Raw genomic sequence first — 18,126 nt, 5'->3', positions numbered from 1 at the left:
CTTTCTCTCTCTCTCTGTCTCTCTCTGTCTCTCTCTGTCTCTCTGTGTCTCTGTCTCTCTCTCTCTCTCTCTCTCTCTCTCTCTCTCTGTCTCTCTCTGTCTCTCTCTGTCTCTCTCTGTCTCTCTCTCTGTCTGTCTCTCTCTCTCTCTTTCTCCAGCTCCTCTGAGTGGAACAGCGTGGATGTTTCTGAACGGGACAACGTGAAGGCAGACGATGGAGAGTTCTGGTAGGTCCAGTTTCTAGATTACTAGATTAAACCTAGTCCTTGAGTAAAAATAACTTTCAATAGAGAATCTCGTCGCTTTTTGGTCCAAGACTTTATCTGGGTCCAGGAAGCCAGGCCGTAATGACTTATCATTATATCCCCAGTGTCTGTTATATGTCCCTTATAGTCACTGAAGCAATAGACGTTGTGTGCTCATTATCCTAAGTATCTGTTTGGTTAAGTGGTTTTCTCTGTACTGCTTTGCTATCTGTTTTTTAACAGGATATATTTCACAGACTTGGTGTTTTCTTTATGCTTTTATGTACGATGACATTTTAGACTTCGTTGTAGATTTGTGTGTTGAAGAATATTAGTTTTAAGGACTTGATGTCGTTTCGTGTCTTCTGCAGGATGTCCTTCTCTGACTTCACGAGGCACTACCATCGTCTGGAGCTCTGCACTCTGACCCCAGACACACTGACCACTGATGACGTTAAACACTGGAGCGTGTCTAACTACGACGGGGCCTGGAGGAAAGGATCGACCGCTGGAGGATGCAGGAACAATCCCTGTAAGTCCAACTGCAGTATGCAGGAACAATCCCTGTAAGTCTAACTGCTGTATGCAGAAACAATCCCTGTAAGTCTAACCGCAGTATGCAGGAACAATCCCTGTAAGTCTAACTGCAGTATGCAGGAACAATCCCTGTAAGTCTAACTGCAGTATGCAGGAACAATCCCTGTAAGTCTAACCGCAGTATGCAGGAACAATCCCTGTAAGTCTAACCGCAGTATGCAGGAACAATCCCTGTAAGTCTAACCGCAGTATGCAGGAACAATCCCTGTAAGTCTAACCGCAGTATGCAGGAACAATCCCTGTAAGTCTAACCGCAGTATGCAGGAACAATCCCTGTAAGTCTAACCGCAGTATGCAGGAACAATCCCTGTAAGTCCAACTGCAGTATGCAGGAACAATCCCTGTAAGTCTAACTGCTGTATGCAGGAACAATCCCTGTAAGTCTAACCGCAGTATGCAGGAACAATCCCTGTAAGTCTAACTGCTGTATGCAGGAACAATCCCTGTAAGTCTAACCGCAGGATGCAGGAACAATCCCTGTAAGTCTAACCGCAGGATGCAGGAACAATCCCTGTAAGTCTAACCGCAGGATGCAGGAACAATCCCTGTAAGTCTAACTGCAGTATGCAGGAACAATCCCTGTAAGTCTAACCGCAGTAGGCAGGAACAATCCCTGTAAGTCTAACTGCAGTATGCAGGAACAATCCTTGTAAGTCTAACTGCAGTAGGCAGGAACAATCCCTGTAAGTCTAACCGCAGTAGGCAGGAACAATCCCTGTAAATCTAACCGCAGTATGCAGGAACAATCCCTGTAAGTCTAACCGCAGTAGGCAGGAACAATCCCTGTAAATCTAACCGCAGTAGGCAGGAACAATCCCTGTAAATCTAACCGCAGTATGCAGGAACAATCCCTGTAAGTCTAACCGCAGTAGGCAGGAACAATCCCTGTAAATCTAACCGCAGGATGCAGGAACAATCCCTGTAAGTCTAACCGCAGTATGCAGGAACAATCCCTGTAAGTCTAACCGCAGTATGCAGGAACAATCCCTGTAAGTCTAACCGCAGTATGCAGGAACAATCCCTGTAAGTCTAACTGCAGTATGCAGGAACAATCCCTGTAAATCTAACCGCAGTAGGCAGGAACAATCCCTGTAAGTCTAACCGCAGTATGCAGGAACAATCCCTGTAAGTCTAACCGCAGTATGCAGGAACAATCCCTGTAAGTCTAACCGCAGTATGCAGGAACAATCCCTGTAAATCTAACCGCAGTAGGCAGGAACAATCCCTGTAAGTCTAACCGCAGTATGCAGGAACAATCCCTGTAAATCTAACCGCAGTAGGCAGGAACAATCCCTGTAAGTCTAACTGCAGTAGGCAGGAACAATCCCTGTAAGTCTAACTGCAGTAGGCAGGAACAATCCCTGTAAGTCTAACTGCAGTAGGCAGGAACAATCCCTGTAAGTCTAACCGCAGTATGCAGGAACAATCCCTGTAAGTCTAACCGCAGTATGCAGGAACAATCCCTGTAAATCTAACCGCAGTATGCAGGAACAATCCCTGTAAATCTAACCGCAGTATGCAGGAACAATCCCTGTAAGTCTAACTGCAGTAGGCAGGAACAATCCCTGTAAGTCTAACCGCAGTATGCAGGAACAATCCCTGTAAGTCTAACCGCAGTATGCAGGAACAATCCCTGTAAGTCTAACCGCAGTAGGCAGGAACACTAGTTAGGTATGTGCACCAGTATTCTTCAGTGAGATCAGAAGACCAAGACCCTGAAACACCTTGTCTTCTCTAGGATGACCTAGACCCTGAAACACCTTGTCTTCTCTAGGAAGACCAAGACCCTGAAACACCTTGTCTTCTCTAGGAAGACCTAGACCCTGAAACACCTTGTCTTCTCTAGGATGACCTAGACCCTGAAACACCTTGTCTTCTCTAGGAAGACCTAGACCCTGAAACACCTTGTCTTCTCTAGGAAGACCTAGACCCTGAAACACCTTGTCTTCTCTAGGAAGACCTAGACCCTGAAACACCTTGTCTTCTCTAGGATGACCTAGACCCTGAAACACCTTGTCTTCTCTAGGATGACCTAGACCCTGAAACACCTTGTCTTCTCTAGGATGACCTAGACCCTGAAACACCTTGTCTTCTCTAGGAAGACCTAGACCCTGAAACACCTTGTCTTCTCTAGGATGACCTAGACCCTGAAACACCTTGTCTTCTCTAGGATGACATAGACCCTGAAACACCTTGTCTTCTCTAGGAAGACATAGACCCTGAAACACCTTGTCTTCTCTAGGATGACCTAGACCCTGAAACACCTTGTCTTCTCTAGGAAGACATAGACCCTGAAACACCTTGTCTTCTCTAGGAAGACCTAGACCCTGAAACACCTTGTCTTCTCTAGGAAGACCTAGACCCTGAAACACCTTGTCTTCTCTAGGATGACCTAGACCCTGAAACACCTTGTCTTCTCTAGGATGACATAGACCCTGAAACACCTTGTCTTCTCTAGGAAGACATAGACCCTGAAACACCTTGTCTTCTCTAGGATGACCTAGACCCTGAAACACCTTGTCTTCTCTAGGAAGACATAGACCCTGAAACACCTTGTCTTCTCTAGGAAGACCTAGACCCTGAAACACCTTGTCTTCTCTAGGAAGACCTAGACCCTGAAACACCTTGTCTTCTCTAGGAAGACATAGACCCTGAAACACCTTGTCTTCTCTAGGAAGACCTAGACCCTGAAACACCTTGTCTTCTTTAGGATGACCTAGACCCTGAAACACTTTGTCTTCTCTAGGAAGACCTAGACCCTGAAACACCTTGTCTTCTCTAGGAAGACCTAGACCCTGAAACACCTTGTCTTCTCTAGGAAGACATAGACCCTGAAACACCTTGTCTTCTCTGGGTCAGTGGTATTGAGGGTGCTTCTATGAGTTACGTTAATGTGTAGAGGGTTTACATTTACATTTAAGTCATTTAGCAGACGCTCTTATCCAGAGCGACTTACACATTGGTGCATTCACCTTATGATATCCAGTGGAACAACCACTTTACAATAGTGCATATAAATCTTTTAAGGGGGGGGGGGGTTAGAAGGATTACTTAATCCTATCCTTTATCCTACCCTCTTCCCAGGTTGGGATTGAATTTCCACTCTGCCGTTAGAACAGAAATCCACTCAACATGCTGTCCCACTCCCTGACCTTTGTCAATCCGGTTCCCTACAGACACGTTCTGGATGAATCCTCAGTTCAAGATCAAGCTGGAGGAAGAGGATGACGACCCGGGGGATGATGAGGTGGGCTGTAGCTTCGTGGTGGGACTCATCCAGAAGAACAGAAGGCGGATGAGAAAAGCGGGAGAGGACATGCACACCATCGGATTCGCCATCTATGAGGTGGGGCTCATAAGATATGATGATGTTTGTATCCATTAGGAAATTCATTTTGTTTTCATATGTATCAGATACTCTCCCGGTATATCTACAACTGTATCCAAATATACTCTCCCAGTATATCTACAACTGTATCCAAATATACTCTCCCAGTATATCTACAACTGTATCCAAATACACTCTCCCAGTATATCTACAACTGTATCCAAATATCCTCTCCCAGTATATCTACAACTCTATCCAAATATTGTTTTGTGTAGTTGGTATAATTTTCTGTCCGTTTGGTGCATTGAGTAAGAACAGTAACAAGGCGTTTTTGTTATTCATATGTGATTCTGATTACATCTGCTTGTGTCTCCTTGCTCTCTAATCGCAGGTGCCAGAACAGTTCCACGGCCAGAGGGAGGTCCACCTGGACAAGAACTACTTCCTGTCTCACGCCCAGACGGCCCGTTCTGAGACCTTCATCAACCTGAGAGAGGTCAGCACCCGCTTCAAACTGCCCCCTGGAGAATACCTCATCGTCCCTTCCACCTTCGAAGCCAACCTGAACGGGGACTTCTGCCTTAGAGTGTTCTCCGAGAAACAGGCCGAGACACTGTAAGTGTGTGTGTGTGTGTGTGTGTGTGTGTGTGGATACTCTAGGTGTGAAAATATCAGGGCTGGTCAAAGATAAATGTGATTATTTTTGTAATAAAAAATGTTTATTTTTGTAAGGCCCTGTGACGACCCAGTTAAGGCAGAACTAGAGGATGTAAGAAACAATTCTACACTACTCTACTCTACAATACTCTACTCTACACTACACTACTCTACTCTACAATACTCTACACTACAATACTCTACACTACTCTACTCTACAATACTCTACTCTACAATACTCTACACTACAATACTCTACACTACACTACAATACTCTGCTCTACTCTACACTACAATACTCTACACTACTCTACACTACTCTACACTACTCTACTCTACTCTACAATACTCTACACTACTCTACTCTACAATTCTTACGTTCTCCCCTCGGGTGTAGCTGGTCTGAGGAGGAGACGTAAATGCCTGGGCCTAAACACACCAGGTAACACGGATGGAAGGGGAAGAAATGTGGGGTGCAATGAGCGATAAATAAATCAGACCACAACCAGAACTCAATGTTGACCCTCAGGGGATGTTTAGTAAATTATTTTAAATAAACAATATAACACACCCATAAATAATCAGTAAGAAACAAAACAACAACCAGGGAAGGTAAGAGAAGGGAATGTTTGGGATCGGGGTCCAAGTAATGAAAATAAACAAAAGGTCTCTCCTCTTCTACACACCTAAACCTTCCTAACACACTCTAAACCCTAACCCACTGTCCTACCTGGTTCCAAGAAAACACAAGGGTGACACCCGCCCGGCTAACCTAGTGTATAAAACAAAGGGTTATCTACGTGAGAATGTACACCCATGGGCAGATCTACCTTTTCCCTTCTCCAGGACCTAGGTAGGGTGGAGCGCCTCAGGAGGACAGGCTGAAACACAAACAAAGAAATTAACACCAATAGTCAAACAAAAAAACAAGTGTCCTCTCTCTCTCCCCCCTCTCTCTTCTTCTCTTTTCACACGGCAAACAGATATCCTCTCTGTAATCAGCTACAGCCACGCCCACCATCGTTAGCCGCAACTCGGTACACCTGTAATGCTCAGGACACAAACACACTAACAGGGGAAAATGGGGAACAAGAAAAACGTAACACGTAACAACAATACACTACTCTACAATACACTACTCTACACTACACTACTCTACTCTACTCTACTCTACTCTACACTACACTACTCTACTCTACTCTACTCTACTCTACACTACACTACTCTACAATACACTACTCTACAATACACTACTCTACTCTACACTACTCTACTCTACTCTACTCTACTCTACACTACACTACTCTACACTACTCTACTCTACTCTACTCTACACTACTCTACTCTACTCTACTCTACACTACACTACACTACACTACAATACTCTACACTACAATACTCTACTCTACACTACACTACTCTACTCTACACTACTCTACACTACTCTACACTACACTACACTACACTACAATACTCTACACTACTCTACACTACTCTACACTACACTACACTACTCTACACTACACTACACTACTCTACACTACACTACTCTACTCTACACTACTCTACACTACACTACACTACAATACTCTACACTACACTACAATACTCTACAATACTGTACTCTACTCTACAATACTCTACTCTACACTACTCTACTCTACACTACACTACTCTACTCTACACTACACTACACTACTCTACACTACACTACTCTACACTACACTACTCTACACTACACTACAATACTCTACTCTACACTACTCTACACTACACTACACTACACTACTCTACACTACTCTTCTCTACTGTACAATACTCTACACTACACTACAATACTCTACACTACACTACAATACTCTACAATACTCTACTCTACAATACTCTACACTACTCTACACTACTCTACACTACACTACTCTACTCTACACTACTCTACACTACACTACTCTACTCTACTCCACACTACTCTACACTACTCTACACTACTCTACAATACTCTACAATACACTAATCTACTCTACACTACTCTACAATACTCTACAATACTCTACAATACACTAATCTACTCTACACTACTCTACACTACTCTACACTACTCTACACTACTCTACAATACTCTACACTACACTAATCTACTTTACACTACTCTACAATACTCTACACTACTCTACACTACTCTACACTACTCTACACTACTCTACAATACTCTACAATACTCTACACTACTCTACACTACACTACAATACTCTACACTACAATACTCTACACTACTCCACACTACTCTACACTACTCCACACTACTCTACACTACTCTACAATACTCTACACTACTCTACAATACTCTACACTACTCTACACTACTCCACACTACTCTACACTACTCTACACTACTCTACACTACTCTACAATACTCTACACTACTCTACAATACTCTACACTACTCTACACTACTCCACACTACTCTACACTACTCTACAATACTCTACACTACTCTACAATACTCTACACTACTCCACACTACTCTACACTACTCTACACTACTCCACACTACTCTACACTACTCTACACTACACTACACTACACTAATCTACTCTACACTACACTACTCTACACTACTCTACACTACTCTACACTACACTACAATACTCTACACTACTCTACACTACACTACTCCACACTACTCTACACTACTCTACAATACTCTACACTACTCTACAATACTCTACAATACTCTACACTACTCTACACTACAATACTCTACACTACTCCACACTACTCTACACTACTCTACACTACTCTACACTACACTACACTACTCCACACTACACTACACTACTCTACTCTACACTACTCTACACTACACTACTCTACTCTACTCCACACTACTCTACACTACTCTACACTACTCTACACTACTCTACACTACTCTACAATACTCTACAATACACTAATCTACTCTACACTACTCTACACTACTCTACAATACTCTACAATACACTAATCTACTCTACACTACTCTACACTACTCTACACTACTCTACAATACTCTACACTACACTAATCTACTCTACACTACTCTACTCCACACTACTCTACACTACTCTACACTACTCTACACTACTCTACAATACTCTACACTACTCTACACTACACTACACTACAATACTCTACACTACTCTACACTACACTACAATACTCTACACTACTCCACACTACTCTACACTACTCTACACTACTCTACAATACTCTACACTACTCTACACTACTCTACACTACACTACTCCACACTACTCTACACTACTCTACACTACTCTACACTACTCTACACTACACTACAATACTCTACACTACTCCACACTACTCTACACTACTCTACAATACTCTACAATACTCTACACTACTCTACACTACTCTACACTACTCTACACTACACTACAATACTCTACACTACTCCACACTACTCTACACTACTCTACACTACTCTACACTACACTACACTACTCCACACTACTCTACAATACTCTACACTACTCTACAATACTCTACACTACTCTACACTACAATACTCTACACTACTCCACACTACTCTACACTACTCTACACTACTCTACACTACTCTACTCTACTCTACACTACAATACTCTACACTACTCTACACTACAATACTCTACAATACTCTACACTACTCTACACTACACTACAATACTCTACACTACTCTACACTACTCTACACTACTCTACAATACTCTACACTACTCCACACTACTCTACTCTACACTACTCTACTCTACTCTACTCTACTCTACACTACAATACTCTACTCTACTCTACTCTACTCTACTCTGTCTTCTCTCACTGTCCAATGTGACTGATCATGGTGGTATCTCTGTAGGATACAGTACCCGAGGGGGAGGTTGATGCTGGCTTCAGGGGCCTGTTCACTAAGCTAGCTGGAGATGTAAGTATTATTACCGACCATTACTTATTGCTGTTATAAACTGGTTACCAACGTAATTAGAGCAGTAGAAATACACGTTGGGTCATACCCGTGGTATACGGTCTGATATACCACGGCTTTCAGCCAATCAGCATTCAGGGTTCGACCCACCCAGTTTATAATATACCATGTTGTATATTTATATAATATGACACTGCCAAAAATATGTATAATATTTAATTAAGTTATTGACTGGGAAAATGTACCTTTCATAGTTTAAAAACTTTTCTCTCTCTGTAAATAGGATATGGAGATTTCAGCATCTGAGCTCAGGAGTATTTTCAACAAAATCGTTGCTAAGCGTGAGTGAAGTGCTTTCTGCTTTCTTTCCAGTCATGATTTTGTATTTGTACTGTGCACACTGAGTACTACAATGAACTAAAATATAAGAACGCAAGATGTAAAAGTTTTGGTCCCATGTTTCATGAGCTGAAATAAAAGATCCCAGAAATGTTCCATATGCACAAAAAGCTGATTTCTCTAAAGTTTTGTTCACAGATTTGTTTACATCCCTGTTAGTGAGCATTTCTCCTTTGCCTGGATAACCGTCTCAGGGAAGCTCATCTGCGTGATCGTCGTCCTCACCAGGGTCTTGACCTGACTGCAGTTCGGCGTCGTAATCAACTCCAACGCTGGAGAAGTGTTCTCTTCACGGATTAATCCCTGTTTCAACTGTACCGGGAAGATGGCGTGTATGGCGTCGTGTGGGCTAGCGGTTTGCTGATGTCAACGTCGTGTGGGCTAGCGGTTTGCTGATGTCAACGTCGTGTGGGCTAGCGGTTTGCTGATGTCAACGTCGTGTGGGCTAGCGGTTTGTTGACGTCAACGTCGTGTGGGCTAGCGGTTTGCTGATGTTAACGTCGTGTGGGCTAGCGGTTTGCTGATGTCAACGTCATGTGGGCTAGCGGTTTGCTGATGTCAACGTGGTGGGCTAGCGGATTGCTGATGTTAACGTCGTGTGGGCTAGCGGTTTGCTGATGTTAACGTTGTGGGCTAGCGGTTTGCTGATGTTAATGTCGTGTGGGCTAGCGGTTTGCTGATGTTAACGTCGTGTGGGCTAGCGGTTTGCTGATGTCAACGTCGTGTGGGCTAGCGGTTTGCTGATGTCAACGTTGTGGGCTAGCGGTTTGCTGATGTTAACGTCGTGTGGGCTAGCGGTTTGCTGATGTCAACGTCGTGTGGGCTAGCGGTTTGTTGATGTTAACGTCGTGTGGGCTAGCGGTTTGCTGATGTTAACGTCGTGTGGGCTAGCGGTTTGCTGATAATGTCGTGTGGGCTAGCGGTTTGCTGATGTTAACGTCGTGTGGGCTAGCGGTTTGTTGATGTTAACGTTGTGGGCTAGCGGTTTGCTGATGTCAACGTCGTGTGGGCTAGCGGTTTGCTGATGTCAACGTCGTGTGGGCTAGCGGTTTGCTGATGTCAACGTCGTGTGGGCTAGCGGTTTGTTGACGTCAACGTCGTGTGGGCTAGCGGTTTGCTGATGTTAACGTCGTGTGGGCTAGCGGTTTGCTGATGTCAACGTCATGTGGGCTAGCGGTTTGCTGATGTCAACGTGGTGGGCTAGCGGATTGCTGATGTTAACGTCGTGTGGGCTAGCGGTTTGCTGATGTCAACGTCGTGTGGGCTAGCGGTTTGTTGATGTCAACGTCGTGTGGGCTAGCGGTTTGTTGATGTCAACGTTGTGTGGGCTAGCGGTTTGCTGATAATGTCGTGTGGGCTAGCGGTTTGCTGATGTTAACGTCGTGTGGGCTAGCGGTTTGTTGATGTTAACGTTGTGGGCTAGTGGTTTGCTGATGTCAACGTCGTGTGGGCTAGCGGTTTGTTGACGTCAACGTCGTGTGGGCTAGCGGTTTGCTGATGTTAACGTTGTGGGCTAGCGGTTTGTTGATGTTAACGTCGTGGGCTAGCGGTTTGTTGATGTTAACTTTGTGAACAGAGTGCCCCATGGTGGAGGTGGGGTTATGGTATGGGGCAGGCATAAGATACGGACAACAAACACAATTGCATTTAATCTACGGCAATTTGAATGAACAGAGATACCGTGACGAGATCCTGAGGTCCATTGTCGTGCCGTTCATCCGCCGCCATCACCTCATGTTTCAGTATGATAATGCACGACCCCATGTCGCAAGGATCTGTACACAATTCCTGGAAGCTGAAAATGTCCCACTTCTTCCATGGCCTGTGTACTCACCAGACATGTCACCCATTGAGCATGTTCGGGATGCTCTGGATCGACGTGTACGACAGTGTGTTCCAGTTCCAATATCCTGGAACTTCACACAGCCATTGAAGGGGAGTGAGACAACATTCCACAGGACACAATCAACATCCTGATCAACTCTATGTGAAGGAGATGTGTCTCGCTGCATGAGGCAAATGGTGGTCACACCAGATACTGACTGGTTTTCTGATCCACACCTCTACCTTTTTATTTAAGGTATCTGTGACCAACAGATGTATATATGTATTCCCAGTCAAATCCATAGATTAGGGCCTAAAGAATATATTTCATTTGACTGATTTCCTTACATGAACAGTAACACAGTAAAGTTGTTGAAATTGTTGCATGTTGCGTTGATATTTTTGTTCATTGTATATAGAGCACATGTTTAATGTATAATGCAGACTGCATAAGCCCGTACTCTGCCCGTACTCTGCCCGTACTCTCCCCGTACTCTGCCCGTACTCTGCCCGTACTCTCCCCGTACTCTGCCCGTACTCTCCCCGTACTCTCCCCGTACTCTCCCCGTACTCTCCCCGTACTCTCCCCGTACTCTGCCCGTACTCTGCCCGTACTCTGCCCGTACTCTGCCCGTACTCTCCCCGTACTCTGCCCGTACTCTCCCCGTACTCTCCCCGTACTCTCCCCGTACTCTGCCCGTACTCTCCCCGTACTCTGCCCGTACTCTGCCCGTACTCTGCCCGTACTCTGCCCGTACTCTGCCCGCACTCTCCCCGTACTCTCCCCGTACTCTGCCCGTACTCTGCCCGTACTCTGCCCGTACTCTGCCCGTACTCTCCCCGTACTCTGTCCTAACTCTGTCCTAACTCTGCCCGTACTCTGCCCGTACTCTGCCCGTACTCTCCCCGTACTCTGTCCTAACTCTGCCCGTACTCTGTCCTAACTCTGCCCGTACTCTGTCCTAACTCTGCCCGTACTCTGTCCGAACTCTGCCCGTACTCTGCCCTAACTCTCTCCGTACTCTGCCCGTACTCTGCCCTAACTCTGTCCTAACTCTGTCCTAACTCTGTCCTAACTCTGTCCTAACTCTGTCCTAACTCTGTCCGTACTCTGCCCTAACTCTGCCCTAACTCTGCCCGTACTCTGTCCGTACTCTGTCCTAACTCTCCCCGTACTCTGTCCTAACTCTCCCCGTACTCTGCCCGTACTCTGCCCGTACTCTGTCCTAACTCAGTGATGTGTCCTCTACAGGAACTGACATAAAGACGGACGGCTTCAGCCTAGACACAGCCAGAATCATGGTCAACCTCATGGATGTATCCTTTACATAATTACGTTACTATATGCTGTTACTATATGCTGTTACTATATGCTGTTACTCCATACTGTTACTCCATGCTGTTACTCCATGCTGTTGCTCCATGCTGTTGCTCCATGCTGTTGCTCCATGCTGTTACTCCATACTGTTGCTCCATGCTGTTGCTCCATGCTGTTACTCCTCCATGCTGTTACTCCTCCATGCTGTTACTCCTCCATGCTGTTACTCCTCCATGCTGTTATATACTGCTGTTATTACATACTGCTGTTATTACATACTGTTGTTACATACTGCTGTTATTACATACTGTTATTACATACATACTGTTATTACATACTACTGTTATTACATACATACTGTTATTACATACATACTGTTATTACATACTGCTGTTATTACATACATGCTGTTATTACATACATACTGTTATTACATACTGCTGTTATTACATACATGCTGTTATTACATACATGCTGTTATTACATACTGTTATTACATACTGCTGTTATTACATACATACTGTTATTACATACTGCTGTTATTACATACATGCTGTTATTACATACATGCTGTTATTACATACTGTTATTACATACTGCTGTTATTACATACTGCTGTTATTACATACATGCTGTTATTACATACATACTGTTATTACATACATACTGTTATTACATACATACTGTTATTACATACATACTGTTATTACATACTGCTGTTATTACATACTGTTATTACATACATACTGTTATTACATACTGCTGTTATTACATACATACTGTTATTACATACTGCTGTTATTACATACTGCTGTTATTACATACATGCTGTTATTACATACATACTGTTATTACATACTGCTGTTATTACATACATACTGTTATTACATACATACTGTTACTCCATGCTGTTGTTACTCCATGCTGTTACTCCATGCTGTTACTCCATGCTGTTGTTACATACTGTTGTTACATACTGCTGTTATTACATACTGTTATTACATACATACTGTTATTACATACTACTGTTATTACATACATACTGTTATTACATACATACTGTTATTACATACTGCTGTTATTACATACATGCTGTTATTACATACATACTGTTATTACATACTGCTGTTATTACATACATGCTGTTATTACATACTGTTATTACATACTGCTGTTATTACATACTGCTGTTATTACATACATGCTGTTATTACATACATGCTGTTATTACATACATGCTGTTATTACATACATACTGTTATTACTCCATACTGTTATTACTCCATACTGTTATTACATACTGTTATTACATACATACTGTTATTACATACTGTTATTACATACTGCTGTTATTACATACTGCTGTTATTACATACATACTGTTATTACATACATACTGTTATTACATACTGCTGTTATTACATACATACTGTTATTACATACTGCTGTTATTACATACATACTGTTACTCCATGCTGTTGTTACTCCATGCTGTTACTCCATGCTGTTACTACATGCTGTTACTACATGCTGTTATTACATGCTGTTATTACATGCTGTTATTACATGCTGTTATTACTCCATGCTGTTATTACATGCTGCTGTTACTACATGCTGTTATCATTACATACTGTCTATACTGCGTCTCTGTGGTATTCTGACTTGACATCTGCACTCTGTGGCATCAATGAATAAGTTCCAGAAAAGTCTTGAGTTCTGAACTCTCATCTCAGTCTTTAGTTTTGAATATTGTAGTTTGTTGGGCATGATGTGTCCAGACACTTGTTTAACCTTAACTGTTAAGCAGGACAGCGGTAACGGCAAACTGGGGCTGGGAGAATTTGCAACACTATGGAAGAAGATTCAGAAATACCTGGTGAGGTTCTAGTGTTTGTTTCTGCTGTGATAGCTCTGGTCCGGGGTGTTACATAGGTTCAGCGTCAGCAAGCTGCGCATAACGCCTTGGACCAGAGCTACTGCAGTACTATCTCTGTTGTGTTAAGATTGGACACCCTACAAGTGTTTATCTAGTGTAGTGTGTGTTTTACACAGTACAATCTCTTTTTAACATTTCCCTGTTCCCCCTCTGTCCCTCCCTCCCTCTCTCTTTCCCTCTCTCTCCCTCCCCCTCTCTCCCTCCCCCTCTCTCCCTCTCCCCCCTCTCCCCCTCTCTCCCTCCCTCTTTCTCCCTCTTTCTCCCTCTCTCCCTCCCTCTTTCTCCCTCTTTTCCCCTCTCTCTCCCTCTTTTCCCCTCTCTCTCTCTCTCTCTTTCCCTCTTTCCCTCTTTCCCTCTTTCCCTCTCTCTCCCTCCCCCTCTCTCCCTCCCCCTCTCTCCCTCCCCCTCTCTCCCCCTCCCCTCTCTCCCCCTCTCCCCCTCTCTCCCTCCCTCTTTCCCTCTTTCCCTATCTCCCTATCTCCCTATCTCACCCAGTCCATCTATAAGAGCAATGACATGGATGGTTCTGGCTGTATGAGCACACCAGAGATGAGGATGGCCTTGAACAAAGCAGGTTTGTGGACATGAAATAAACCTAATTTACACAAATGTATGGATATGGGTTCAATACTCAGGGATCCATAGTGTATGAACAGTCTACTGTTAGCTTTTATCCAAAGTGACTAAGTGGCATATATTATATACAGTACCAGTCAAAAGTTTTAGAACACCTACTCATTCAAGGGTTTTTCTTTATGTTTTACTATTTTCTACATTGTAGAATAATAGTGAAGACATTTAAAACTATGAAATAACACATATGGAATCATGTAGTTACCAATAAAGAGTTAAACAAATCAAAATATATTTTACATTTGAGTTTCTTCAAAGTAGCCACCCTTTGCCTTGATGACAGCTTTGCACACTCTTGGCATTCTCTTAACCAGCTTCATGAGGTAGTCACCTGGAATGCATTTCAATTAACAGGTGTGCCTTGTTAAAACTTCTTTGGGGTAGGGGGCAGTATTTTCACGTCCGGATGAAAAGCGTGCCCAGAGTAAACTGCTTGCTACTCAGGCCCAACAGCTGGAATATGCATATAATTAGTAGATTCGGATAGAAAACACTCTGAAGTTTCTAAAACTGTTTGAATGATGTTTGTGAGTATAACAGAACTCATATGGCAGGCAAAAACCTGAGAAGAATCCAACCAGGAAGTGTGGAAATCTGAGGTTTGTAGTTTTTCAAGTGATTGCCTATCCAATATACAGTGTCTATGGGGTCACATTGCACTTCCTAAGGCTTCCACTAGATGTCAACAGTCTGTAGAACGTTGTTTCGGGCTTCTACTGTGAATGGGGAGAGAATAAGAGCTGTTTGAGTCAGGTGTCTGGCAGTCTGACATTATTTTAGTTACGCGTGCGGCCATGAGCACGAGCTCAGTTGTCTTTCCTTTATGAAGACAAAGGAATTGTCCGGTTGGAATATTTTTTAAGATTTATGATAAAAACATCCTAAAGATTGATTCTACACATCGTTTGACATGTTTCTACAAACTGTAATATAACTTTTTAGACTTTTCGTCTGGACTTTAGTGTGCGCGCCTTCTGCATTTGGAATAGTGAATCTAACGAGCGAACAAAATGGAGGTATTTGGACATAAAGATGAACTTTATCGAACAAAACAAACATTTATTGTGGAACTGGGATTCCTGGGAGGGCATTCCGATGAAGATCATCGAAGGTAAGTGAATATTTATAATGCTGTTTCTGACTTTGTTGACTCCACAACATGGAGTCTGATGATTTAGAATCTGTTTTTAGGGTCTGATGATTTAGAATCTGTTTTTAGGGTCTGATGATTTAGAATCTGTTTTTAGGGTCTGATGATTTAGATTCTGTTTTTAGGTTCTGATGATTTAGATTCTGTTTTTAGGTTCTGATGATTTAGAATCTGTTTTTAGGTTCTGATGATTTAGATTCTGTTTTTAGGTTCGGATGATTTAGATTCTGTTTTTAGGTTCGGATGATTTATAATCTATCTTCCGCCAGGTTTCAGCCTGAACAACACTCTCCACCAGGTTTTGGCAGCTCGGTATGGAGAGGCCGACATGACCATTGACTTTGATAACTTCGTGGCTTGCGCCATGCGCCTGGAGATGATGTTCAGTAAGTACAACGTCTTAATGTCACCATCCTGAATTTGTGTTTCAGCCAAAACGGCAGCACCGCCCCGCCACTTGTGTACCTATAAAACCGAGTGATGGTCATAAAGTGTAACAGCAGAAAATATTACAGATTGTACATTTTAATGTGTGGGTTACTTTGGAGGTTTTGTGGCGAGAACCTGTCAGATGAGGATGAGAAGGAAAAGCATTGATGAGATTATCTCCACCCGGCACAGCCAGAAGAGGATTGGCCACCCCTCATAGCCTGGTTCCTCTCTAGGTTTTTAATCTCCACCCGGCACAGCCAGAAGAGGACTGGCCACCCCTCATAGCCTGGTTCCTCTCTAGGTTTCTAATCTCCACCCGGCACAGCCAGAAGAGGACTGGCCACCCCTCATAGCCTGGTTCCTCTCTAGGTTTCTAATCTCCACCCGGCACAGCCAGAAGAGGACTGGCCACCCCTCATAGCCTGGTTCCTCTCTAGGTTTCTTCCTAGGTTTTGGCCTTTCTAGGGAGTTTTTCCTAGCCACCGTGCTTCTACACCTGCATTGCTTGCTGTTTGGGGGTTTTAGGCTGGGTTTCTGTACAGCACTTTGAGATATCAGCTGATGTAAGAAGGGCTATATAAATACATTTGATTTGAGTATCTGTTATAGATGGTTAACACCTCGTTCCTCTCTCAACCTCGCAGAAGTCTTCAAGAAACTTGACATGAATGACACTGGCTTCATTGAATTGGATTTCTTTCAGGTGAGAACTTTAAATTGTAGTTTAATCAAGTCATTATGTTTTTTTTTTCAGTTCTAAAATATTGATTGTATTCTTTTTCTATTTTCAGTGGTTGTCATTTTCCATGATCTAGAAGATGGCAGCACAAGACCAGTTCTCTCAAAGACCAGTTCTCCCAAAGACCAGTTCTCCCAAAGACCGTTCTCTCTCCCAGCTACAAATAAACCAAAGTGCCTTTTCGAAGATGTTTCTTTTGACACACACTTTATTAGTAACAGAATGTTTTAAAGCTTAATTTTATGCTTTATTTGTTTTATTAGACAAAGCCTATTGAGAACTGCAGATTATAACCTAAACCTACTTTTGTGTTGAAATGTAAGACGACATTTCAATCCTTTTTTATGCAGCTTTTTGTTACTTATAGTTGTGTGTCCTTTTCACCAAAGATATACATGTTAATAAATGGCATTGTTTTCCCAGTCTCTTGAGCTTTCTGTTTTATTTGGTACTCGTTTCTTTTACTTGGGACAGTCCATGTGCCCGTCCCCCGGTGGACGTGGTTGGACTTGCCCAGCGCAGCAGCATTGACGGTACGGAACGTGCGCTACTGCTCGGCTGAACCACTACCGTGCACCGTGTTACGTTACACCCCCCACCCTCTACTGAGATTTATACGACTGATAAGTAAACTAGAAGTCTGGCACATTACTAGGAAAAACATCAAAGCAGGTGTCTTCAAAGTGGTGAGTGTTACCATCATTGAACGGTTTCTACAGGAAATCTAGTCAGAGAGACTGCATCTTTCCACGCATGGTGAAAGTAGAGGATTTGATTCACCGGTTTGCCGTAGCTCATATCCGTCCTGAAAGATAACATACAGTAGGATCGCAAACATTTTCAACAATGGTTCTGTAATCGTTACAATGTTACAAGTTATTGATTTTCGGTCCACCACAATTTCATA

General features: G+C 43.2%; 2 protein-coding genes across 5 annotated transcripts in view; both read left to right on the top strand.

The window, feature by feature from the left end:
• The window catches only part of LOC115201755 (calpain-2 catalytic subunit), a 47,706-nt gene extending 30,062 nt beyond the window's left edge, over positions 1–17,644 (top strand). The window contains exons 8-20 of the mRNA XM_029765643.1: positions 159–227; positions 617–777; positions 4,019–4,188; positions 4,562–4,785; positions 4,903–4,939; positions 8,723–8,788; positions 9,072–9,129; positions 12,264–12,328; positions 14,137–14,205; positions 14,761–14,839; positions 16,318–16,434; positions 17,125–17,183; positions 17,272–17,644. Coding sequence (XP_029621503.1) covers positions 159–227; positions 617–777; positions 4,019–4,188; positions 4,562–4,785; positions 4,903–4,939; positions 8,723–8,788; positions 9,072–9,129; positions 12,264–12,328; positions 14,137–14,205; positions 14,761–14,839; positions 16,318–16,434; positions 17,125–17,183; positions 17,272–17,295 — 1,198 coding nt within the window. The 3' untranslated portion in view covers positions 17,296–17,644. The remainder of the gene's footprint in view (positions 1–158; positions 228–616; positions 778–4,018; positions 4,189–4,561; positions 4,786–4,902; positions 4,940–8,722; positions 8,789–9,071; positions 9,130–12,263; positions 12,329–14,136; positions 14,206–14,760; positions 14,840–16,317; positions 16,435–17,124; positions 17,184–17,271) is intronic.
• A 94-nt stretch (positions 17,645–17,738) lies between these two features.
• LOC115201754 (calpain-1 catalytic subunit) overlaps positions 17,739–18,126 on the top strand; it is a 55,321-nt gene continuing 54,933 nt past the window's right edge. For 2 of the 4 annotated variants that reach the window (XR_003879806.1, XM_029765642.1), the window contains exon 1: positions 17,739–17,905. The gene's annotated coding sequence lies outside the window, so the exon portion shown is untranslated. The remainder of the gene's footprint in view (positions 17,906–18,126) is intronic. The other 2 variants (XM_029765640.1, XM_029765638.1) reach the window with 1 other exon arrangement.

Source organism: Salmo trutta, chromosome 10, assembly GCF_901001165.1.
Source record: "Salmo trutta chromosome 10, fSalTru1.1, whole genome shotgun sequence".
Classification (NCBI taxonomy): Eukaryota; Metazoa; Chordata; class Actinopteri; order Salmoniformes; family Salmonidae; genus Salmo; species Salmo trutta.
The sequence above is the reverse complement of the archived record's forward strand: the minus strand, read 5'-3'. Positions and strand labels throughout refer to the sequence as shown.